The sequence below is a fragment of the Pleurodeles waltl genome, chromosome 5 (genome assembly GCF_031143425.1).
Source record: "Pleurodeles waltl isolate 20211129_DDA chromosome 5, aPleWal1.hap1.20221129, whole genome shotgun sequence".
In the NCBI taxonomy this organism is placed as follows: Eukaryota; Metazoa; Chordata; class Amphibia; order Caudata; family Salamandridae; genus Pleurodeles; species Pleurodeles waltl.
Genome location: NC_090444.1, coordinates 267,145,134 through 267,172,657, shown reverse-complemented (window position 1 = coordinate 267,172,657; position 27,524 = coordinate 267,145,134). Strand labels below are relative to the sequence as shown.

Below are 27,524 nucleotides of genomic sequence, written 5' to 3'. Positions count from 1 at the left end.
GGTCGTGCAGGGGTCGGTTATTTTGTGTCATTATGTTATGTTAATATGGTTTGCAAGGCGCATGGCTGCTCCATCAACGGGGCTTTTGAGCGCTGATCCTACTAGACTGGCAAAATGCAACAAGAAAGGCAGGAGGCTACAGAGAAGCCTGGGTAACAGACAGCCATGTTTTAAGGTTTTTTTTTAAAGCAAAAATGAGTTTGATTGTTCATTAAATCAGGAGGACAGCTGTTCCAGAGGGCAGGCACCAGCACCCAGGAGTGACCTCCCAGTTTCTTTCTCTTGAATCGAAGGATCATTGCCAGATTAAGTTCTAAAGAGCAAAGTGCTCTGGTAGGAAGATAGGGCAGCATGAGGTTGGAGAGAATGGGGGCTTCTGAGGTATGCATAAACTTTTGGGCAGTACTAAGAAACTTAAACTGAATGTGCTTCTCAATGGGAACCCAATGGAACCTCTGAAGAAGCCCAGAAGAGTCCTGTTCTCTTCCCAATATTTCTTCAGGGGACAAGGCTCCAAATGCGGTAATGACAAGACAAGTAACATTTTGCAATGTTCTATCCAAACATAGGCCAGCAGTTCCACAGCTGAGGCTGCTTCAAGGGATGATCCACCCTCATCTCCAATAACAGTGTGTTCAGCTTCCTTCCTTACAAATAATAAGAGGTCTACTGGCAATTTTTTTCCAATCTTGGTTGTCCGTAACCTTGGGCGCATGGGTCCTGTAGACTGTGTATGGTTTTCAGATCGAGTTCTACAGTTCCCTCAGACAGGTGTCCCACCCGTGTTCTATATAGTTCTCACGCCGGGCAGCCACCCTCATAGATAGGGAAGTTGAGGCACTTCTGGACAAGGGGGCCATGTGCCAGTCTGTACCGCACACCAGCAACTTCATCAACAATCCGGGCTTGGTCGACCGAAGCGACGGCAGTCAGAGGCCAGTAATCATCCTCAGAGAGTTCAAGTGACTAGGTTACGGACAGTTCAAAATTGAGAGCATTCACCTTGCCCGGGATGTTCTGTGCCCTTTTGATTTGATGGCATCTGGATCTAATGATGATATCAATTCTCCCTCTTACACAGGCAGTTCCTCTAGTTCATTTGACAACACCAGATGTTCGAGTTCCCTGTACTCCCCTTCAGTCTTTCATCAGGGCATGGTGATTCACGAAGGTGCTCAGGCCAGTGGTGGAGCACCTTCAGGCTCAGATAATGAGACTGATTGTCTGCCTAGATGACGTCCTGTTGCTGGACAAGTGCACAAGAAGCTATCTCTTCAGTTGCAGTTGGCAGTAAACGCTTTGGAAGGTCTCGGATTCGTAATAAATGAGAAAAAATCACTGCTGATTCCTTCACAGAAGATAACCTTCCTAGGATTCGTGATAGACTCCACCTCAGGGTCTCTGAGCCTTCCATCTCTGAAAGTGACGAAGATCCCTTACCAACTGAGGAAAACTCTCCCCAGACAGCACACCTAGCTTAGCCATATCTCTCGGTTGGTGGGCCTTTTTTCATCCTCCATCCAGGCGATCTTCCTAGGACGCCTACAGTACCGGGCCATGCAATGTCTCAGGGCTCATCATCTCTGTAAGGGTCTTATATACTCTCAGTTGGTAACTCTGTCAGACAAGGCGAAGGAGGAGATAGCTTACTGACTCTCCCACATGGAGGCATATTACATTAGAGTGATTTTCGGTTCAACTCCAGATCTCATTATAGAGTCAGACGCCATCAGGTTAGGCTGGGTTGCGAGGTGTGGAGAGTTCTCCACTGGAGGCACGTGGTCACAGTAAGAACAGAGGTTACATATCAATTGCTTGGAGCTCCTTGCTGGCTCCTTCGCTGTTCGTTGTGTGACCAAGGACAGAATCTAGTCCTACGTCCTCCTCAAAATTAACAATTTATCAGCAGTGCGTTATATCAACCACCTCAGGGGACGAATTCCAAAGCTCTGCATGACCTGGCGAAGAATTTCTGACAGTACTGTCTGGACCATCACATATTGGTCATAGCAGAGTACCTTCTTCGCCAGGCGAACCAAGTGACAGATTGGCACTCCCTCCACTCTAAAGACTTGAGTCTGTGGAAACTGGATCTGTGGGTGTTTTCCATGATGTCAGACAAGTGCGGTTTCCTCTCGGTGGACCTGTTTACCTCCAGGCTGGACCACCAGCTGACCCGGTTCTTCAGCTGGAGGCTGGACCCACAAGCAGTGGCGACCAATGCGTTTCTCCAAGATTGGAGTCAGGAGAAGGGCTATGTGTTTCCCCCATTCTCATTGATCACCAGGGCCTCAGCCCAGGTTTGGAGACAGCCGGCAGAGTTAGTCCTAGTAACTCCCATTCGGAGATCTCAAGTTTGGTTTCCAGTTCTGATGGAATTTTTTTAGGATTCTCCAATCCGTTTTCCCCTATCCTAGACTCTTCTTGTGAACCTGGACCACATTCCCCACCGGATTGCAATGGAGGGCTTGTTGTACTTGATGGCTTGGCGGATTACAGGGGACGCTGGATGATCCCAGGACTTTTGAGACAGGCTGAGGACCTTCTGTCCAAGGCTTGGACAGATAGCACAGTCAAATGTTACAGGTTGGCCTGGACAAGATGGACACGTTGGTGTCTACGATGCGGTGTGGATCCCTTGATCGCTGTCGTAGTGCATGTGCTTAACTTCCTTTCCAGCTTGGCGTCAGATGGTCTGGCATATCACTCGATTAAGGTCTTTCGGTTTGCTATTTCAGAGGGTCAAGCCTGAGTGGAGGGCTCCCTAGTCAGAGAACATCCCTTTGTATGCAGATTCCTTCGGCGGATTCATCTTTTTCTTCTTCCAGAACCGCACTACTCTGCACTGTGGAATGTCATTTGAGTCTTGAACCCATTTCTGTCGTAGCAGCATAATTGATTTTTGTCTCGTAGAGAGCTTTCTGTGAATTTGGACATGCTCTTATGCCTAGTATCCTGTCTTCGGTTTTCAGATGTACAGGCCTTGGATAAAACAGGTGGAGTATTTTCCCCAGAAAGGGTTTCCTTTACACTTAGTCGGTGACTAGGGTGATCGCATAACCAGGTTTTCCGGATATTCCCAAATTGTGTATTGTGCAGTGCCTCAAGGCTTCCGAAGAAATGATGGCAATGTTTTGCCTACTGGGTGAGCCGCAACTCCTGATTGCACTACGGAAGCCGTAAAAGGCGGTTTCTTCTCCTGCGATAGCCTGCTGGGTCAGGTGGGTCGTGGAGGAAGCTGGTATTGACTCCAGGGTGTTTTGGGTGCATTCAGTAAGAGTTGTGATGGCTTCAAAGGCATGCAGCATAGGAGCCTTTTCAGAGAACATTATGAATGCGACAGATTGGTCCCCAGATTCCACTTTCAAAAGATTCTCCTTATACCGATGATGGATGTTGCTCATTTGGTGGTGAGCAAGCTGTGCATTAGCATAATCCTCACCTCCGGTCCTGACATAGAATGTAAAATTCCCTAACTGACATTACAGAAAGTTTCAATTCCATTAAGGACTCGGAGGTGAGGATTACCCCACCCGGCGAGGAATCTTGACTGTAGACCCTCCCCGTGGCTTGTAAGTCATTGGTTTTACTGATAATTCTCTACTGATTGCAGGTGTATGTGGATGCATGGAGTGGGTTCTTCTTCAGTTAATGTGTTTAAAACTGACAGTGTACCTTTGTTTGATAAGATGTAGTCAGAACTATTACCTTACAGTTTCTCTTCTTAGGGGCTGAAGGCGCTAAACAGGATGCCTGAAGATCGTGCAGTTGCATAAATCACATGAAGAAAGAGGGAGATTTGAGACAGACAAGAAACTTTATTTAGACTGCTTGTGATTGATTGGTTGTTCAAAACTGTTACATTCTCAAGTGCTCGTGGGAATGGTAGTATTACATAATGATGTTAATAATGGTTGCTATTGAATAAAAGTGAACCAAGAAAGCATAATCCTTGTCTGTGAGTCCTTAATAGAATTGAAACTTTCTGTTGTTTCAGTTAGTAAATTTTACATTTTGCCTAATTATTTTGATTTGTATTTAATGCATATTAACTTTTTTTACAGGATGGGTCATTGGTTCCTATTACATTGTTTCATAAACCATGCCAGAAGCTTAAAGACAGTCCTCTTTTAGTTCATGTATACGGCGCTTATGGAATAGATCTGAGCATGACCTTTAAACCAGAAAGGCTGTTATTACTAGAAGAAGGCTGGATATTGGCATACTGCCATGTCAGGTAAATGATAGTTTCTTTTTTGTTATTGTTAGTAGCAGCCTTCATTGATGACAAAAGAGGCAAAGTATGTCTCTTATGATGTTTCTTGTTTGGCGCAAGAACATGGTTACAGGCCCTTTTGGAGCTAAGATCACAGAATGCTAGTGTAAATCAATTGCAGTCTTTCATTATTTCTCCTGATTATCAAGTTCCTCAAGGATCTCTTTTTTTCTCTCCTCTTTTTAGGGCTTGCCTATAGGCACCTCAAGTGTCTGGCGAGAGCTGTTGTCAAAACACAACACACACTGCACCACACAGCAATGCACGGCATTCATGTAGACATTCATACAGAGGTATCTATCTAAAGGGGCTTTTGGACAGCCCTTACCGCCTTTAGGCTTTGTGAGTAACATGGCTTCAGCCATATGATAACATATGGTAAGAGGACTCTCCATTAGCATTGGTGTCAGCCCCCGGTATTGTGTGGATGTGAGAATTATAAAATAGTGTCTCTGCCCATCCTCATGATGCCAGCTACTCATGTTGGTGCTATACCCCACCCCACCCCTTCACTGTGCTGACCCCCACAGCTTACAGCCTGTCAGTGTAGGAGCTACTCTCTGTCCTCTCCTGCACTTGCCACTGACTGACTAGCCGGTCTTGGTGCTATGCCTCACACCCAGTTGCTCTGTCCTCTCCTCCATTCTCCACTGCCTGACTAGCCGGTGGTGGTGCTATGCCTCGCACCCAGTTGTCAGAGCTATGCCCTTCTTTCTTTTGCACTGGCTGGTAACAAAGCTGTGCATCACCTTTCCTGGTGTAGGGCTATACTTCCTGGTATAGGGCTATACTCCACAGCCTTCTGCAATGACCAGTGTTGGTGCTATGCCTCTCTCCTCTCAGTTTCCGGTGTGTCAACAATGGCTCATACTCTCTTGATTCCCTCACTGCCTCCTCTCCCCTGGTGCAAATGAGGTGAACACAAAGACACCCACACCTTGGATTACATGGCAGAAATGTGCCAGTTTAAATTAGGACCACTAAATAGACCATAGGCCATAGATCCTGACATAGCCATTGGTGCATCATTCTCAATGGGCAGAGGAAGGGAAATGTAAAAATCCAAGGAACGGATTATGGAAGAAGTATCAGAGAACCAGAGAGGAGGAAGCATGAAAGAGAACTGCCTGGTTCCCAACCTTTTTACTTCTGCAGACCCCCACTTTATCACTACTGGAACCCGGGGACCCTCATTGAATCATTATTGGCATCCAGGGACTCCCTCCTGCCCCCCCTTGAGTCATTACTGGACCCCAGGGACCCCCACTGAATCATTATTGGCATTCAGGGAACCCCCCTCACTGAGTCATTACTGGAAGCCGGGGACCTCGGCCTAAACACTGTTGATGATTTGAACCACAAAAAATACAGAAACAAATACAGAAACAAGCATTCATCAAGCACGTACACAAATGATAACATTTTATTTAATTTGCAAAGGAATCTAAATAAAAACAATAATAATTTTAATAGGAAATTTGGAGCTTTTCTAAATTCAGTTGAAGCAACACACTGTCAATACTAAATTCTGTTTGATGAGCCTGCACTGCTCCCACAAAAATCTGATGATACTAATTTAATTTTGAGCCTTGAATTTCATATTCCTTGACATTTAAAATATGTTTTCAAATTGTAATTCGTACATTTAGCCACTTCATTTATATACACTTTAATAATCTGGTTATATTATGTAATTTCCTAAGCAGTCGCGGACCCTCTGATGATGCTTCGCGGATCCTCAGGGGCCCCCTGGACCACAGGTTGGGAACCAAACAGTTAGGAGTTAGCTTTCTGTTAATAACATTTCCATTTGTATTCTGTCTGTCTACACAGGTGATGATCACGGCACTTGTAGCTTAGCCATTGCAGCCGCTATTTTGACCCTTCGGCCAGCAATAATGCCATCACTTTATGATTGGGACAATATGCTTTGTCAAATGTATCTGTTATATCTACAATACTGTTTACTTGACCACTTAAGACCGGTCACCTGACCACATCTAAGTGAACGGTCACGTTTGCTATTCTTGACAAAGTGAGACTTGGTTTTCTGAAGATATATTATAGTCACATATGCTGATTTTCCTGATTACAATTTTACCCATTTGCACAACTTGGTCATTATATAATGCGGAAGACCGTTTTGGAGGACTTAACCATCATTTAACAGGTGAGTCTATAATTGTATAGGCTAGCCTGTTCTGGAGCTGCAGCCTATAAACAAGTATTAATCATATTTGCAATATCTACATCATGCCACCTGTGTCACCAGCTCAAATAAGCAGTGTGCACTTTTATTGCACGGTATCACAAGATGGATCCGTCACAACAGCATAACTAGTCTGTTCCTTTGGTGACTGCGCAACAGCACTGCTAAGGAGCCCACCCCCATCCTTACTCTCTTGAACCAAAGTAGAGCTGCAGAGCATGTACTTTTCCTTTCTATATCCAATGTTTTGCAACGTGTTCCAACTTCACATCCCTCTTGTTTCCCAGGAATTTCTCAGTGAAAGACTTCTCTAGCAATGGGAACGTATATTTTGCATACCCACTCCATCTCAAATTGAAGACCATACACTAACGAATTGGTTTTGGACCACCGTGCGGTTGCTGACCACTCGATGATGTATTGTATCGGTACCTGCTTAGACTTTCTCAGACAGTTCCTGCACAGGGAGAATCTTCACTCCGCAGTACTAATATGCACAGATCTTTACAATTTAACCAATCCTTTCTTTTCCCGTCCGTCTGCTATACTATGCTTCTCTTCTGGTCTTGCCTCCTCAAAGCTCAGTCTATTCCCATCTTTCCCAGGATCCCTTGAACTATTTAACTACTGAGTTGTTGAAGAGGACGCTGAGCCATGTCATGCAGTTATCAGCACATGCCATTCCACATGAGTTCATAGAACAGGGCCTGCTAGGCACCGTGTAGGAGTGGTGTAGTGTATTGCACCAACCACACAGGTTGCTGATCAAGGGAACCAGGAGACCTACTTAATCCCACCTTCCACCTTGAGCAACACTGGTGGCTACTGAATTCTCATTTTGCTTCTGTCCACTGGCCTGTTTCATAATTCAGTAGGTTAAAGCACCTGCTGCCACAGTCGAGAGCGAGACCGACAGCAAACAGATCGACTCATAGGCTTGCAGCTTGCTGAATCCCTTCTTTTTCAAGAGCTAAAATTGATAGCAGTATTGGCAATGTATTCTTTATAGCTCTTTAAAAGGCCAATACAATACTACATAAAGAGGAAGATTGGGTGAAAGAGTAATAAGGGGGTACATTCCGGCGTGTAGTAGTGGCACAGGTGAAAAGTGTTAGGGTATGATGGGTTTGGCTGTCATAAACTAATGAAGTCTTGAGCGGTGTTAAGCTCCTGACCAGAGTTAATCTGGCTGTGGGCAGCTCCCTTGAATTTTCTGTTTTTTTCTGTCTGGTACCTGCCTACCTGCCTCTCACTCCCTACAGTTTGACAGCTGTTGGCCTTATTTACATGTCCCTGGTGCTACCGTGCCCTGGATCGTGGTAGAGTCCTATTTCAAGGTAATTTTACACTTTCTTCTTGTAATTCAGTATCTTACTGTTTTAATTGCCTGTGTACCCTACATTTTCTAGCCTCTGTTTTCTCTGGTACTTGCCACATCTAGCGCTTGTAACACCAATTCATGTACTTTTATTTTGCTTAGTCTTTTCCACTACCACTTATGCACAGCCTCATACTCATTCTTCACATGCTTCTTATCAATAGTACTCCATCTCTCTTACTGAATCCTCTTTAATTAGCCTCACTAGCCCTCATAAATCTGCCACCTGCTTTACAAGAGCTTCATGGTGAGATTTGTGAGTCAGGAACTATTGTACTACTGGATATTAATACCAACAATGTCATGGTACAAGAATAAATAGGGACAGTATATTGTGGCACAGAATATCAAAAGGTAGCTTCATTACGGGGAAGTATATATTTACTATTCCTAACTCCACATCTACATTCTTTGAAGATATATGTGCCACTTAAGTACATTTGTGTGGGGTTAGGTATGGAAAATATCGTCCAATTTAGCTCTTGATTTTTTATTTGCAGTATTTTGTCCTTGATATAGCGTCCCATTGATATTGTGGTTTTGATATTCAGGGTTAACACCTTCAGGAACAATGCTGAGATTTCACACCAGCACTGGAGGTGGATGGTGTTGAATTCTATTAGTTGTGTGCACATGGTCTGTCAGTCATTTCTGTGCCTGATAGAGTCCACCTATTGAATAGCAGTGTTATAAACGACCCCCTAAAAGCGCTGCACATAGTGTTTTTGAGCATGAGCATCTTCCAAGGATACAGGAACTACCAAAAAGGCAAACTTCTAGTGTAGTAATTATTTTGGTCTGTTGTACAGTACTGTATTTTTCTGCATCCACAGATTCGAAATAGGAAGCTCCCACTCAGAATTTCACACTTCTGTCGACTAAAATCTGTACCTTCCTGTTGAGCAGTGATACCTTAAGTACAAAATAACCGGAAGATTATTTGGCACTAAGGGGGTCATTATGACCTCGGCGGTCTTTTTAAAAGACCGCTGAGGGACCGCCGTGCTGAAGACCGCCAGTGGTGGCGGTTTTCCGCTAGGCGTATTATGACTGTTGGCTGCTCTCCGTCCTTTTTCAGACGGAGAGCCGCCAACAGCCATACTGGCGGGCGGCGGGGAAGTGGAGGTTGCTCCACCTCCACTGCCACGCCAACAGAACACCGCCCACCAAATCACGTCCTGTGATTCGGCGTGGCGGTGTTCTGTTGGCGGTGTGGTGTCGGTGGAGCAGCCCCCATGGCTCCCGTCCCCTCCCGGAGGATCGACGGACCAGGTAAGTCGATCGTCCGTTAGGGGAGGGGGGTGGGAGGGTGTTGTTTGTTGTGTGCGTGCATGGGGGTGTGCGTCTGTGTATGTACAGGGGGTGTGTGAGTGCGTGTATGCTTGCGGGGGTGTTGCCTGTTTGGGAATGAGTGCGTGTATGTCTGTGGGTATGTCTGTATGGATGTGTGCGTGTATGTTTGAATGTGGGTGTGCGTGTCTGACTGTGTGTGGATGTTGGCATGTATGTCGGTGTGTGTGCGTGTGTGTGTTGGTGTTGCCTACGTGCGTGTCGTGTGTGAGTGAGTTATGTGATGTTGGCGGTCGGGTGGGGAGGGGGGCCCTGCCACCCTAGGGGGGGTGGCAGGGGTGGTGGGCAGTGTAGGGGAGGAGTCGGGGTGGGGGTGGGCGGTGGCGGAGACCCCTATCAGTGCCAGGGAAGGAATTCCCTGGCACTGATAGTGCTTACCGCCATGGATTTCATGGCGGTTTCAAACCGCATGAAATCCATGACGGTCAGCCGGGTCCAAATACTGCCGGCGGTATAGTGACGGCCGCCGGGCTGGAGACCCAGGTCTCCAGCCCGGCAGGCGGAACGGAGAACCGGCGGATGACCATGGCGGTAACCGCCATGGTCATATTTCCAAAAAAAAGACCGCCAGCCTGTTGGCGGTGTTACTGCCGCTTCTCCGCCTTCCGCCAGGGTCGTAATGACCCCCTATGTGATTTATACATGCAAATAGTATCCTCATCTGGGTATAAAAAAAGAAAATGAGTGCTTGGTAGGCTACACCTGGACATGTTCCTGGGACATGGTGCCTCTGCATCTCTGCCATTGATCTCTGGCCTCAGGAGCGCTCTCTTCGGTGCTCCCCAGCCTTTCTAGGTCCCGCCCCATAGTAAAAAGTATGCCCAAGACTCTAAATAGGCGATTGAGACTTACTGCTGGGAGGCGTTCATTTGTTCCTCTACCCCTCAATATAATTTGTTCTTCCCCTGCCCCCTCCCCTCGCTACTAGTCTGGAGTTGACTTTTTAACCTACTCTTCCATTACTTACCCGCCAATCCCTGTTATTCTTTTTTTTTTTTAAAGTGTTTTTTCTTTTAACAGTGTTTTCTTTTAAGGAGGTCAGCAGTTGCAAACTGATATAAGGCTGCTTATTTCTTTTTTTAATGTGCTTTTGCACATTTTTATTTTACTTTACCCTTGTCTTCCATTTTGGAACAGTAAGCAAAATATTAAATGTATGCATCATGACAAATACGTGCACATGGCTGGTGATACAAGGGCATATATACAGCATCATGCTACAACAACCTTTTTGCATTTGCTAATGATATTCCACATCAGCAAACAATCATTGTTTTTCTTTATGTCAATGCACCACTGCAACATAAACAAGCATGAGGAAAGCCAAAATGTTGGATAACTCAATTGAAAAGTGAAACATATTTGCTTTGCCAAGGCTTACTTAACATTTATGCAACCACTGTCAGACCAACTTAAAGATTGCCAAGTGTTAGTATAGTCTAACCAAGCGACGTGCAGATGTCTATCAGGGGCAGGTGCATCGGGACATCCAGATCTAGATGAACACACATTTTCTACAACTAAACAACTCCAAAACTAAACAGCTTCAAAACCTTATTGATACTTTTTGGACCAATGGAATGGATTCTCTCACTTCATCAAAAATCCAAATATTTTTGTTTTGTACGTGGAAATTGTTGAAAAGGTATACGATGTAGGGTTCCTGTTTGATTCAGCTGTACCACTTAAGCTGCAGGTTAATATTGTCATCAAGAACTTTTGCTACCACCTTAACATGTTCAACTCTATATTCTACTTCTGTCAAAGTAGTGTATTGTGTTGAGTACTGCTATAAATTCCAAGCTGGATTACTTCAGCACTCTACATACAGGTCTCCCTATGATTTTCTAGACAGATTTCAAATGGTACATAATGTGGCAAATACAGCCATCTCTTGTTTCAAAAGGCAAGATATGATGTCCGTCTCTGCCTCCATGAGCTCTGCACTGGCTTCCGATATCTTATAGCATTATTTTTGAAATCCTGTATAATACCTGAAATGTCGACATCAGCTTGGTAAGAACTACCCATCTTCAAATATCACATCTCATGGTTCATTACAGAACATAGGTAGCATAGGCTTGATGATTCCTCAATTGAACGTGACTGCTCGGGGAGGCTGTTCCTTTTCTTTTCAGGCTCCTGTGATTTGTGCTTCACTGTGACATAGCATAAAGATCTCAAGCTCACTTTTGAGATTCTGAAAGACACTGTATATTTGTTTGTTTGGTTTATGCAGATTTTGGGATCAGTGTTAAGACCCCCTGTGTTTGTTGGAGCTTAAGAAATGCTAGCAATCAGTCAGACAATACAAACTCATCATTTTAAAATTTGATAACAAGGCCACCTAAACCTACAAATGCATTTAGCATCCTTACTACTCATTAAATTATTACTAATTATTAATTACTAGTTATCTAATTCAGCTTAAGAGACCATCAAAAGACTGAGTTGATTTATATGTATTTTATTTTGAGGTCTGGCACAACACTTGTTGGTTAAATGTAATGAATAAAAAAATAAGGCAGATCGTATTTTTGGGTTAGCCCTATTCCATCATTGCTTGCTGGAAGTATAATTCAATTTTTGGATCAGCCCACAGGAAGGCATACAAAGAGTCAGGCCCTTTCAACCATTTCTTTGTTCTGACTGTCATTTATCTTTTGGGTCAACCTGCTGGTCCGCTATTCAGGGTTTTTGTGTCATTCATTATGAGTGATAGCATTTTTTTTGTTTATGATTAAGGCCCTCATTAGGAGTTTTCCTGGGTTTGGTGCAAGGATACCTCCACTCATCAGCTTCTAATATGGAGTTGAACTTGAATAACTGAGTCATACAGTTGAATGCGGATGTGCGAACATTTAGCATCAACCACCAGCTTTGTTTGTCTTTTGTTTCTAATATGGAGTTGTTGATTTAACTGAAGCTTCAAAATAGGGATGACACTTTAGAGACACATGGATTGGTGTGTTTAGCATGTAGCAACACAAAAGGATGATGGACGGAGTGCAGAAACTTTTCAACCACTCACCCCCAGTCACAGATCTGGGTTTAATCCATTGTTCTTTTGCTCACAATGCCAACCCAGTTTGGACCCAGCCATATGCAGATCAGTCTTGACCGTGTTCCCCATGGGAACAGTCCAGCCCGAACTGCCAGGGCAGGTCCTCCCTGGCCCAGAAACAAGCATCCTGGGACCGGTTTCAGGGTGTCACCCTTCATCAACAAGGCTAGCTTGAATCCAGTGGTGCAGTGAGCACGGGCTCATGGGGGTGAGTGGGAAGGGTATGCCCAGTCATGGGTACCGTGCTCACTGCGCCACTGGAGTCAAGCTAGCCTGGCTGATGAAGGGTGTGTTTTGCTTCACTACGGACCGAAATCAAACACATACACTGAAAAGAAAGTCTAAGAAATACATTTATTAAATCACTCTGCAAGGCACATAAAGAAAGAACAGTACAACTGAAAGTGCACATTCAAAAATGTGCGCAGCAATAAAATGAAAACATGTACAAGGAATATTTTAAAACAGCAAATACATATACAAAGATACATATATATATATGTTCGGTGGCCTGTGTAGCTGCAGATACACATGCTGTGCATTATCCTGCCATCTAGTGTTGGGCTCGGAGTGTTACAAGTTGTTTTTCTTCGAAGAAGTCTTTTCGAGTCACAGGACCGAGTGACTCCTCCCTTTCGGCTCCATTGCGCATGGGCGTCGACTCCATCTTAGATTGTTTTCTTTCCGCCATCGGGTTCGGATGTGTTCCTCTTTGCTCCGTATTTCGAATCGGGAAAGTTAGCTAAAGTATTGAAAATTCGACGGTGGTGTTATCGCTCGATACCGGGTTAGTGTTAGTGTATCGGCACCGACATCAAGACCGCTTCGGCAGCCCTTCGGGGCTTCCACTCTTCAGCGAGGCCTGGTCGGCCCGACCACACCCGTCGTCCCAGACTAATGGACCGGACCCCCCCTTCTGCTTCTGTCCTAAATAACACGCAAAGTATCCTTATACAGACCAGCACCGGTCTGTAATCTGTGTTTATCACCCGAACACAGAGCGGATACTTGCGAGGCTTGCCGAGCGTTCCTATTGAAAAAGACCTTAAGAGATCGATGCGCAAGAAGACTGCAAATGGCGTAGAAACCGAAGGAACAGCTCGACATCGGAGAGGAGAAAAGCATCTCCATCCAAGAGACAGACTCGGATGAATCCGAAGGGGAACGACCCTCGACGGTGCAACGAACCGTGAGTAAACCTGTCCCGTCCAAATCTCAGTGTCACAGCAAAGCATTTAAGGCCATGGGGACGCCACCGCCAGTAGGCCATGGCTCAACCCACCGAAAAGAAGGTGACCAAACATCGGCACCTGAAAAAGGACAAAGAATTGCTGAAGACTTCCCACTCCGGTTGAGAATCCGGCACCGAACGATCTCGACACCGAGAGTTCGAATCGAGCAAACCACGGAAAATCTCCTCTGAACCGAAAAAGACTGTAACAACAGAAACATCGGTACCGAAAAAAGCGGCCTTGGAGCCGAAAAGAAGCTCTTATACAGAAGAGCAAGGACTTTCCAGCCAATTCAAGGAAAGACATTGATTCGAGCAAGAGTTAGGTATGGAAGAACCTGACCATACACAAAGGAGGTTACATATCCAAAAAGAGACTGGAAAAATACAAACTTTACCTCCACTCAAATCAAAAAGAAAACTTGCATTTCAGGAGACAGAAATGCAACCTAAGGCTAAAGTGGTTAGAGACAAATCTCTGCCACCAGTGTTCTCACCACAACCGTCCCCACCGCACTCACCACAACTGTCACCAGTGGGAACACCAATAATGCAGTCACCCACACATACTGGGATGACACAGGATGATGCTGATGCATGGGACTTATATGATGCACCAGTATCGGATAACAGTCCGGATTGTTATCCAACAAAACCGTCACCACCAGAAGACAGTACTACATATACGCAGGTACTATCAAGGGCAGCTACCTTCCACAACGTAGCAATACACACAGAGCCAGTGGAGGATGATTTCCTTTTTATCACTCTGGCATCCACCCACGCTTCCTATCAGAGTCTGCCAATGCTCCCGGGCATGCTCAAGCATGCGCAACAAATCTTCCAGGAGCCTGTAAAGGGAAGAGCTATCACGCCTAGAGTTGAAAAAAAGTACAAACCTCCCCCAACAGATCCTGTGTTCATAACACAACAATTCACACCGGACTCAGTGGTTGTAGGGGCGGCAAGGAAGAGAGCAAACTCTCAATCGTCAGGAGACTCTCCACCACCTGACAAAGAGAGTAGAAAATTTTACGCAGCGGGCAAGCGAGTGGCAGCACAAGCAGCCAATCAATGGCGAATAGCTAATTCACAGGCCCTACTTGCACGCTACGACAGGGCACACTGGGACGAGATGCAAGACATCCTACAGCACTTGCCCAAAGAACACCAAAAACGTGCCCAGCAAGTAGTGGAAAAAGGACAGGCCATATCTAATAACCAGATAAGGCCCGCAATAGACACAGCAGCACGAACTGTCAACACGGCTGTGACCATTCGCAGACATGCATGGCTGAGAAGTTCTGGATTCAAGCCAGAGATTCAACAAGCGGTGTTAAATATGCTGTTTAATCAACAACAGTTGTTTGGGCCGGAAGTCGACACAGCCATTAAGAAAATGAAAAAAGACACGGACACGGCCAAAGCCATGGGCGCGCTCTATTCCCCACAAGTCAGAGGCACCTTTAGAAAACCACAATTCAGAGGAGGTTTTCGGCAACAAACATCTGAGCCTTCCACCTCTCAAACCAGACCCACCTATCAGGCACAATACCAAAGGGGAGGGTTTTGTGGTTCCTATAGAGGACAATACCCAAGAGGAAGGGGAAAATTCCAAACAACCAAACCAAGCCAGACCAAGCAGTGACTTCAATGTCACAACACCCCAACACTTGACACCAGTGGGGGGGAGGCTAACCACATACTACCAAAACTGGACACACATTACCACAGACACATGGGTCCTATCAATTATCTAACATGGTTATTGCATAGAATTCACAAGATTCCCGCCAGATGTGCCACCCAAAACGCACAGACTGTCCCAACAACACTTAGACCTATTACAAATAGAGGTCCAAGCACTACTACAAAAACAAGCGATAGAGCTCGTACCCAATCATCAAAAAGGAACAGGAGTCTACTCACTATATTTCCTGATTCCAAAAAAGGACAAAACGTTAAGACCTATCTTAGATCTCTGAACACTGAATCTCTTCATCAAATCAGACCACTTCCACATGGTAACACTTCAAGACGTAGTTCCCTTATTAAAAAAGCAGGATTACATGACAACATTGGATCTCAAGGATGCGTATTTCCACATACCCATCCATCCTTCTCACAGGAAATACTTAAGGTTTGTAATGAACGGCATACACTATCAATTCAAAGTGCTACCGTTCGGAATAACAACAGCCCCAAGGGTATTCACAAAATGCCTAGCAGTAGTAGCCGCTCACATAAGGAGACAGCACATGCACGTATTCCCATATTTAGACGACTGGCTAATAAAAACCAACACTCAACAACAGTGTCTTCTTCACACACAATACGTCATAGAAACTCTGCACAAACTAGGGTTCTCTATAAATTACCAGAAATCACATCTGCAACCATCCCAAATACAACAATACTTGGGAGCAACACACAAAGGGCAATTGCCACTCCAAGTCCACAAAGAGTCCAATCGTTCCAAAATGTAAGATCAAGCATACAACCAAACCAACACTACACAGTAAGGCTTGTAATGAAACTTCTAGGCATGATATCCTCATGCATAGCCATTGTCCCGAATGCAAGATTACACATGCAGCCCTTACAACAGTGCCTAGCAAAACAATGGACACAAGCACAGGGTCAACTTCAAAATCTAGTGTTGATAGACCGCCAAACACACTCCTCGCTTCAGTGGTGGAACCCTATAAATGTAAACAAAGGGCGGCCATTCCAAGACCCAGTGCCTCAAGCTGTTATCACAACACACCTCAACAATCACAGCATACAGGGTGAATGGGACAATCAACAAAAACAACTTCACATAAATCATTTGGAACTGCTAGCGGTTTTTCTAGCATTAAAAGCTTTTCAACCACTAATAGTCCACAAACACATTCTTGTCAAGACAGACAACATGACAACAATGTACTACCTCAACAAACAAGGGGGGACACACTCGTCACAACTGTGTCTCTTAGCACAAAAGATTTGGCATTGGGCAATTCACAACCAGATTCGCCTAATAGCACAATACATACCAGGCATTCAGAATCAGTTAGCAGACAATCTGAGTCGAGATCACTAGCAAACTCACAAATGGGAAATACATCCCCAGATCCTACAGGATCACTTCCACCGCTGGGGAACACCAAACATAGACCTATTCGCAACAAAAGAAAACGCAAAATGCCAAAACTTCGTGTCCAGGTACCCACACCCTCAGTCCAAGGGCAATGCACTATGGATCAGTTGGTCAGGGATATTTGTTTACGCTTTTCCCCCTCTCCCATTCATTCCTTATCTGGTCAACAAATTAAGTCAAAACAAACTCAAACTAATACTCATAGCACCAACCTGGGCTCGCCAACCGTGGTACACAACACTGTTGGACTTATCAGTAGTACCCCACATCAAACTACCAAACAGACCAGATCTGTTAACACAACACAAACAACAGATCAGACACCCGAACCCAGCATCGCTCAATCTAGCAATCTGTCTCCTAAAGTTTTAGAATTTGGACATTTAAATCTTACACAAGAGTGTATGAAGGTCATTAAACAAGCCAGAAAACCTACAACAAGACATTGTTACGCAAACAAATGGAAGAGATTTGTTTGCTATTGCCACACTAATCAAATTCAACCACTACATGCCTCCACAAAGGCCATTGTAAGCTATTTATTACACTTACAGAAGTCTAATCTAGCATTTTCTTCCTTAAGATCCATCTCACTGCAATATCTGCCTATCTGCAGATTACACGTACAACATCAATTTTTAGAATCCCAGTCATTAAAGCATTTATGGAGGCACTAAAAAGAATCATACTCCCAAGGACACCACCAGTACCTTTGTGGAACCTTAATATTGTATTAACACGGCTCATGGGCCCACCATTTGAATTCATGCATTCTTGTCAAATTCAATATCTGACTTGGAAAGTAGCCTTTCTAATAGCTATCACATCACTTAGAAGAGTGAGTGATATACAAGCATTTACTATTCAAGAACCCTTTATACAAATACATAAACATAAAGTTGTTCTCCGTACTAATCCAAAATTCTTACCAAAGGTCATATCACCATTCCATCTAAACCAAACTGTGGAACTCCCAGTCTTCTTTCCACAACCAGACTCAGTAGCTGAAAGGGCCTTGCATACATTAGACATAAAAAGAGCACTAATTTATTACATTGACAGAACAAAACAATTTTGTAAAACAAAACAATTGTTTGTAGCTTTCCAAAAACCTCATGCAGGTAACCCTATATCCAAACAAGGCATTGCCAGATGGATTGTTAAATGTATTCAAACTTGCTACATTAAAGCAAAAATAGATTTACCTATTACACCAAAAGCAGAAAGAAAGGCGCAACAATGGCTTTTCTTGGGAAATACCAATGACAGAAATTTGTAAGGCAGCCACTTGGTCTGCACCACATACATTTACTAAGCATTACTGTGTAGACATGTTAACAACACAACAGGCCACAGTAGGACAGGCTGTATTAAGAACATTACTTCAGACAACTTCAACTCCTACAGGCTAAACCACCGCTTTTTGGGGAAATAACTGCTTAGTAGTCCATGCACAGCATGTGTATCTGCAGCTACACATGCCACCGAACGGAAAATGTCACTTACCCAGTGTACATCTGTTCGTGGCATGAGACGCTGCAGATTCACATGCGCCCTCCCACCTCCCCGGTAGCCTGTAGCCGTTTTTAGTTGCATAACAATTGTAAATATGTAAATAAATAATATTTTAATAGACATTAGATACATACATTACTACTCCATTGCATGGGCACCTCTAGTATACTCACAACTCCTACCTCACCCTCTGCGGGGAAAACAATCTAAGATTGTTAGATTGTTTTCTTTCCGCTGTCGGGTTTGGACGTATACCCTCTCGCTCCGAGATTTCGAATCAGAAACCTTAGAAAACGAATTTAATAGTCGGTATTGTTTCTATCATGTTCCATCTAGCCTCGAACCGATAGTACAGTCGGAATATAGATTTTGCCCTTTTAGACGCGTGAGCCAGACTCGGGCCTTTTCGGGCCTACTGTGTAGAAGAGTGATGGATCGGACTCCATTTTGATTCTGCTCTTGGTGCCACGCAAATTATCCCTATACAGACCAACACCTGGTTTGTAATTTGTGTGAGAAAAGGATTGTGAGGCCTGTCGATCGTTTTGATCCAAGAAGACCTTGGGAAATCTAAGAGCCGAAGGTAAGAGATGGCGTTGAAGAGTACAGAGCATCTCAACGTCATGGAAGAAGAACAAGCGCAGACAGCAGTCTCCATCCGAGATACCGACTCCGAGCAAGAACTGGAAGAAGATATGCCTATCACTGCTGGCCAGCACATTAGTACATCTGCCCCTACGCCCACATATAAAAAAGTACCGAAGGCCTTGGGTACACCACTGCTGGAGGGCCATGGTTCGGCCCAAAAAAAGACTGTCTTCGACCGACCTTAAAGTTCGGCGCCGAAAAAGGCCACTCGAAGTTCCGACACCCTGCTTCGGAGCTGAAACAGCCGACTTCATTTTCGGTACCGAAAAAGATCCAAACTTCAGAACCAAAGAAAGCCTCTTATACAGAGAAACAAGGACTTTCGAGCCGACTCAAGCAAGCCTCGAAGCCAATGCAAGAATCTTACAATGATGAGGACACGGAGATTCAGCCTATTTTGGAGGTTATGGATGAAAGACAATCCAGAATCCATATACACAAGGAGACTGGCAGAATTATTACAGCACCTCCTTTAAAAACTAAAAGAAAGCGGGCTTTTCAAGAGGAATTAGACTCTGCTCAACCACTAGCAAAAATCCAAAAACAAAAAGAGAAACCAGTGCCTGTCCCTATATCTCCTCCACCTTCTCCACAGCTTTCTTTTTCACTTCCACACAATAGCCCACCACTGTTGCCTTCTCCAACGCACTCACAATACTCTCATGGAGATAAAGTGGATCCCTGGGATCTATATGACCCGGATCCTATTCCAGATAATGATTCTGACTTGTACACCTCAAAGCCTTCTCCACCAGGGGACACTAAAGCATACACGCAGGGTGTTTCCAGGGCAGCTACTTATCATGGGGTGCTTATGCATACTGAGCCCATAGAGGAAGATTTCTTGTTCAACACTCTTGTCTTCCACTCACTCTAGATACCAGTGCCTTCCCATGTTGCCTGTAATGGTTAAACATGCAGACCAAATTTTTAGTGAGGCGGTCAGAGCGAGAGTAATTACTCCAAGAATTGACAAAAAATACAAACCTGCTCCTACAGACCCAGACTACATCACACACAAAGTTCCTCCAGATTCAGATTCAGAGGTGGTGAGTGCGGCTAGAAAAAGGCTTAATAGCCAATCTTCAGGGGATGCTTCTCCACCTGATAAAGAGAGCAGAAAGTTTCATGCCGCTGGCAAAAGAGTGGCCAACCAATGGGGAATTGCGAATTTGCAAGCACTTCTTGCCAGATATGTTAGAGCCCACTGGGAAGAGATGCAAAAACTAATACAGCACCTCCCAAAAGAGCACAACAGGTAGTAGAAGAGGGCCAGGCCATAAGAAACAACCAGATAGGGTCTGCCCTAGATGCTGCTGATACAGCAGCAAGAAGTGTAAATACTGCCATTACAATGAGAAGGCATGCATGGTTACGCTCTTCTGGTTTTAAACCAGAAATCCAAGAGGCAGTACTTAACATGCCTTTTGATAAGAAACACTTATTTGGGCCTGAAGTCGTTACGAGAGTCGTTATAGAGAAGCTGAGGAAAGACTCAGATACTGCCAAAGCTATGGGAGCATTATACACCACACCATATAGAGGCTCCTTTCGCAGGCCACAGTTTAGGGGGGGATTTAAACCACAATCCTCTGAAGCTTCTACCTCCCAAACAAAGCAGGGACAGCAGCAACAATATCAGAGAGGGGGGTTTAGAGGAAGCAGAGGCAAGTTCCAAGCCTCAAAACAAGCCACTTCACCGTCCAAACAATGACTTCTTTCCCACCCCTCCACCCCACACATTTCCTGTGGGGGGAAGACATCATCAATTCCACTCTCATTGGCAAAACATCACCACAGACAACAGGGTGTTATCAATTATCCACAGTTGCTATTGCCTAGAATTAACCTTCACCCCTCCAAACATTCCACCACTTTATCACAAATTGTCCCCAGAACACAATGTTCTGTTGCAACAGGAGGCCAATCTCTACTACTAAAACAAGCAATAGAATTGGTTCCACATTCTCAGCAAGGGACAGGAGTATACTCACTGTACTTCCTCATTCCCCAAAAATATGGCACTCTAAGGCCTATCCTAGATCTCAGGTCTCTCAGTCTATACATCCTGTCAGAACATTTTCCCATGGTAACTCTGCAGGATTCATTCCACTACTACAACAACAAGATTACATGACTGCTTTAGACCTCAAAGATGCCTACTTCCATATACCCATCCATCCAACTCACAGAAAATACCTCAGGTTTGTCACAGCAGGAAAACATTACCAGTTCAAAGTTCTGCCATTCGGCCTAACAACAGCTCCAAGAGTGTTCAGAAAATGTCTAGCAGTAGTAGCAGCCTTCTTAAGAAGGCAACACATTAACGTCTTTCCATATCTAGACGATTGGCTAATAAAATCAAGCAATGTTACACCATGTCAACAACACACCCAGTATGTAACAGAAACCCTACATACACTATGGTTCACTCTAAATTACCAGAAATCTCACCTTTAACCAGCACAACTACAACCATACCTAGGGGCTATTCTCAATACTCAGAAAGCCCTAGCATATCCAAATACACGAAGGATACAAGCTTTCCAAAATCTCATACCACACATACAGCCAAATCAACTATACACTAAGATTTATCATGAATATTGTAGGAATGATGGCATCTTGTATTGCGATAGTACCAGATGCAAGACTCAACATGAGGCCTTTTCAACAATGCCTCTCACAACAATGGTCTCGGGCACAAGATCTAGTGTTGATAGACCGCCAAACGCACACGTCCCTTCATTGGTGGAATCTCAGCAATCTAATGAAAGGCCGTTATTTGAAGACCCTGTGCCTCAGACCATAATAACAACAGACGCATCAATGATAGGTTGGGGAACCCTTCTCAAAAACCATACCATTCAAGGGGAATGGGATTCCAATCAGAAGAAATTTCACATAATCCATTTAGAATTATTGGCTGTGTTTCTTGCCCTAAAAGCATTTCAACCCCTTCTCAAACACAAAATTGTTCTGATAAAAACAGACAACATGACGACCATGTGTTACCTCAGAAAACAAGGCGGGACACATTCATCTCAACTGTCCCTACTAGCCCAAACAATATGGAAATGGGCATTTCACAATCACATTAATCTGTTAGCAGAATACATTCCAGGAATACACAATCATCTGGCAGATCTCTTAAGCAGAAATCACCAACAAACACACGAATGGGAGATTCACTTCCAAGTACTTCAAAAGTACTTTCAAAAGTGGGGAACACCAGAGATAGACCTATTCGCATCAAGCGAAAACGCAAAATGCCAAACCTTCGCATCCAGACACCCACATCCCCTATCCAAGGGAAATGCTTTATGGATCAATTGGTCAGAGATATTTGCTTACGCTTTTCCCCCTCTCCCACTCCTTCCATTTCTAGTCAGTAAACTACGGCAGACATCTCTCACCATGATACGTATTGCCCCAACATGGGCACGTCAACATTGGTACACAAGACTACTAGACCTGTCTGTTGTACCCCATTCCAAACTCCCAAACAGACCAGATTTGTTAGCACAAAACAAATGTCAAATCAGGCGCCCAAACCCCAGTGCTCAACAATTTAGCGATTTGGCTCCTGAAGTCATAGAATTTGGATACTTAGACCTTCTATCAGAATGTATGGAAATACTCAAGCAAGCACATAAACCTACGACTAGACAATGTTATGCCAAGAAATGGAAAAGATTTGTCTACTACTGTTAGTCTAAAAACATTGATCCACTTACAGCGTCAATACAGAATATTCTATGTTACCTACTCGCAAAACACTAATTTAGCTTTCTCATCCATCAAAATTCACCTTAGTGCAATATCTGTATACCTACAAACTATTCAACACACTTCTCTTTTCAGAGTTCCTGTTATTAAAGCCTTCAATGAAGGATTAAAACGCATTATTCCACCTAGAACACCACCTTTTCCTTTTTGGAATCTAAATATTGTACTTACCAGACTCATGGGCCCACCGCTTGAACCCATGCACTCTTGTGAAATTCAATTGACATGGAAGGTTGCCTTCCTTGTAGCTATTACCTCATTGCAAAGAGGTAGTAAAATACAAGCATTCACTCTTGAGGAACCTTTTTTCCAAGTACGCAAACATAAAGTTGTACTTAGAACAAATCCTACCTTTCTCCCAAAAGTAGTATCTCCTTTTCACATCAACCAAACAGTGGAATTGCCAGTCTTCTTCCCACAGCCTGACAGCAGAAAGAGCCCTTCATACTCTAGACCTCAAAAGAGCTCTTGTGTACTATATAGATAGAACTAAAGATTTTAGGAAAACTAAACAACTTTTCGTTGCTTTTCAGCAACCACATAAAGGCAATCCTATCTCTAAACAAGGGTGAGCAAGATGGATTGATAGATGTATACAAACATGTTAAAATTAAGGCAAAAAGACAACTTTTGATCACCCCTAGGGCACATTCTACACAAAAGAAAGGTGCGTCTATGGCATTCTTAGGAAACATGCCAATGGTTGATATATGTAAAGCTGCCACATGGTCAACTTCTCATACATTTACAAAACATTATTGTGTAGATGTATTTTCAAAGCAACAGACCAGTTGTCTTACGGACATTATTTCGAACAACTTCAACTCCTACATGCTAGCCACCGCTTATTTTTGGGAGGATTAACTGCTTTGTCGTTTATACATAGCATGTGTATCTGCAGCTACACATGCCATCGAATGGAAAATGTCACTTACCTAGTGTACATTTGTTTGTGGCATGTAGTGCTGCAGATTCACATGCACCCTCCCTCCTCCCCGGAAGCCTGTAATTGTTTAAGTTTATAATTTGTACATATGTAGTTACATTTACATTTGCATGGACATCTCTGTATATTCTTTTGCTCTATCACTCCTTTCTTCACCTTTTGCAGGAAAACAATCTAACAATGGAGATGATGCCCATGCGCACTGTAACCGAGAGGAGGAGTCACTCGATCCTGAGACTCCGAAAATACTTCTTTGAAGAAAAACAACTTGTAACACTCCGAGCCCAACACTAGATGTCGCAAGAGATATGCATAGCATGTGAATTTGCAGCACTACATGCCACGAACAGATGTACACTGGGTAAGTGACATTTTCCATACACACACATATATTCATACACAACACAAAGCAGATAATAAGAATTAAAAATTAATCCCGATGGTGCACAGTTGAATTCGCCTCATCTTTCTCCTGCCAGCAACAGGTTGTTGGCCCCAAGATCGACTGTGAAAAGAGAGATCTGCCCTCACAGGAAGATTGACAGGCATCAGCGTCCCAACCCTGCCAGAGGTCTGAATCACTTCATTTCAATCTGGTTTTGGTCTCTTACATATCTTAAAAGAGCCAGCGGGGAGATTTCTAGAAAACCCCTCCCGCTCCGTAAGTTGTTGTTAAAAAATGCTGGCTACTTCAGGTCAGTTTTGAAAGGAACACGTTGGAACTGGCCAGGACCCCAAAGTGCTCTCCCAAAACCAAAACGTTCCCTGATGTACCATAAACATCATCCTAACACATCCTTATCTCTCCAACTCCCCCATGTTATGCCTTAGCCCTTGGTGAGAAAGAACATGCAGAGTGAAAACATGAGCATAACCATGTGCGCGGAAAAATACCTGCAGCTTCTGCTCTTCTAACATCTGCACCTCTAACGTGGCAGTGGCTAACGCTAAGTTAGACATAAAATAAAGGCAAAATTAAGCTGATGGTCACCAATTTGATGGTGTGTTTCTAGGCTAAGTGCAAGGTGGAGTCAGTGGTCAAAATACAAATATTACAGGGCAATACCCTGAAACCGGTCCCAGGATGCTTGTTTCCGGTCCAGGGAGGACCTGGCTTGGCAGTTCGGGCTGGACTGTTCCCATGGGGAACAGGATCAAGACTGATTTGTATATGGCTGAGTCCAAACTGGGTTGGCATGGTGAGCAAAAAAACTATGGATTAAACCCAGATCTTTGTGACTGGGGGTGAATGTAAGCAGTGGGTGCTGCCTGACCGCCCTCTGCCATTTCGTTTTCACAGTGCTCTGAGAACATGACCCGGAAGAGCCTACCTGGCTATTTGGAAAGCACAGTGTGGACCAACTTAGCAGCTTGAGGATTAGGAATGGACAAGTTATGACCCATATATATACCTCAGCTTTCCTGTAGATAACTATCAAGCAGGTAGCAACCTGTCTGGTAGTAGAAAGTCTGTGCTGTAGAAGCTAAAACAATTTCTTTTTGAGTTAGTACTGCAAAAATATTATGTATTTTATCAAAGTGCACAGAATGCAGTTTACCCCAGGTTAAAATTTAAAAGCCAAACTCATTTGCAGGAGAACGTTTCTGTGTTTCCCCGCAATATTTTACAGTACTTTTCACAGTAGATAAACATAACCATGACTCATTCTACAACATGAAACATTAATTCTAAAGAAATAGTTACCACCCAACGGGCATGGTAAGTAGGAACATCAGATTCAGGTGCAGGAAGTAATTTGTAAAAAGTGGCAGCTGCCCATTGTGATGGTACATAGTGAGTGTCTTAAAATGTCAATGCATGCAGCTATGTTAAGAAGGATTGGACCTTCATTCCTTAAGCAATAGAATTGAAACAGAAGTTCATGTCAATATAGAAGATACTTTCTTTGCATAGGCATGTACCTGTCTGTGAGGAAGTGGATTATTAGTTGGCTTGATGATAGTCCAACACAACAAAATGGTCACTATTCTTGTTAGGTCTGGTAAAGGTTTGAGTAATTTAAAGCTCAACTCAACCCATGGTAACTGTGGCGCAGAGCAGACAGGCTTATCTTAGGAAAATGTGTAAAGCACTTAGAACTACCAAAGCAGGTAAAAAGTAATCAACATAATACAATAAAAGTCCCTCTCCAGTTTATAAAAATAGAGAATAATTTAATTAACAAAATGACACCATTACGACAAAATCCAACAAGCATTTGCAATGCAGCGAGTTAGAGCTATTAGCGTTGTAAACTCTTAACCTGACTTTTCTTGCCACACAAATTGAAAGAAAAAAAACGAGTGCGATCGTGCTGCATGGAAAATAAAAAGATAAAGTAGCCTGGAAACCAGGCTGAAAACATGGAGCCTCGTATGTTTTCAGTAGTTGGTGGTGTGCTCGAGGAGGGCTAAACAATGGATAAGGCATATCACGTATGCATGCCTTTCACTAATTAATTCAAGCTGATTTTAAAAGGCAAGCCCACGAACCAATGAAAATGACAGGTGTGAAATGGGCGTGGTTAAAAGCCCAAAGAGAGATTACAACAAGGACGGATCGCTTGTGCGCTCGACCCTAAAAAGGGAACCCAGAGATATAAATATTTACAGAAAAATAGCACTAAAAAGCACTATGCGCCTACTGCAGTCATCTGGTTGATCGATTGCCCGGTACCTAGGCACGATTTATGGCTGACCGCGATAGAGTGTGGATTGGATACAGAAACTAAGTTCAACCCGGTCAGAAGCTTTACCTTACGACTTGGGGCCTGATTTAGATATTGGCAGAGGGGATACTCTGTCACAACGCTGATTGATATTCCATCAGTTGAAATCTAAATCCCTTTATATTCAGTGGGATTTAGATTTCAGCGGTTGGGATATCCATCACCGTTGTGACAGAGTAACACTTCCACCAATATTTAAATCAGGCCTGTAGTCTCTGAAATGGAAGTCAAAAATCTGTAGTGGGGCAAAGCAGCAAGTTGTGGTTGAATAGGGCTCCACAAAGCCGGGTAACCGTTGGACGAGTTCCTGGTGAATCCTGTGAGCTAAATCGTGCCAATTCGGAGCATGATAGCCAATTTCAGCATGTGCCAGGGGTCAGAGCACATGCACTGGGGCCTGGTTAGCAGATTGCCAGTGCACAGAATAAAAAACCAGTAGCATCAGTCCCAAAAATAGGGGAAATCATGCTTAAATAGATATTTTCGTACTTACCCAAAGCAGTTTGTCTTTTATAGCCTTAAAAATGAGAAGCAATGATCAGAGAAATAGCCCTATGTATCAACTCTTTGAGAAATTGCACTATTGGTTGACTGGGGTGGGAGCGCTGGTCAAGCAGCAGCCACATTGCCTTTCAGAGTGAACCACAAAAGTCACTAAATTAACTTGTTTTTAAACCTGGGCAGCTTGGCACGAAATGCAGTCAAGCTTAGCTTGGAGGCAACGTGTAAAGCATACAAACCATAATAAAGTGAAAACACAACACAAGAAAAATCCCAAACCAATTTAGTAAAATAGAGTACATTTGAATATGTTATACAACACCAAAACAACAACAATCCAATCACTAAAATCAGAGTTATGATTTTTTCAAGATTTTTGTGAAAATAGCACTAAACAGTACAAAGCATTGACTATGGATATCTGGTTGTGTTGGACCGGGTCAAAGTCACAAATTCAGGCTGACCGCAATTTAGTGCAGGTGACTACAGTCACCAGACCAGCCCCGCTGAAGTTTGGCTTCTCAAATCAGCACCAGTAGTCCTGTTCGCACTGGAGGTGTAATGGAAGAGCAGGCAGAGCTTGCGGGAGGCTGCTGGAGTAGCCGAAGAGCAGGCCAGGCGTTGTGGTTGGGTGTTACTGGAGCTTCGCATTGGAGATTGAGCGATCACTACTCTAGCACAAAGAGGCAGCTGGTGGAGCTTCACACTGAATCACGGCATGGCCGTTGAGGTCTTGGCACAAATGA

At 43.9% G+C, this 27,524-nt stretch overlaps 1 protein-coding gene across 3 annotated transcripts in view; it reads left to right on the top strand.

The window, feature by feature from the left end:
* The window catches only part of PREPL (prolyl endopeptidase like), a 419,271-nt gene that overhangs the window by 270,983 nt on the left and 120,764 nt on the right, over positions 1 to 27,524 (top strand). For all 3 annotated transcript variants that reach the window (XM_069234002.1, XM_069234004.1, XM_069234003.1), the window contains one exon: positions 4,065 to 4,237. In XM_069234002.1, coding sequence (XP_069090103.1) covers positions 4,065 to 4,237 — 173 coding nt within the window. The remainder of the gene's footprint in view (positions 1 to 4,064; positions 4,238 to 27,524) is intronic.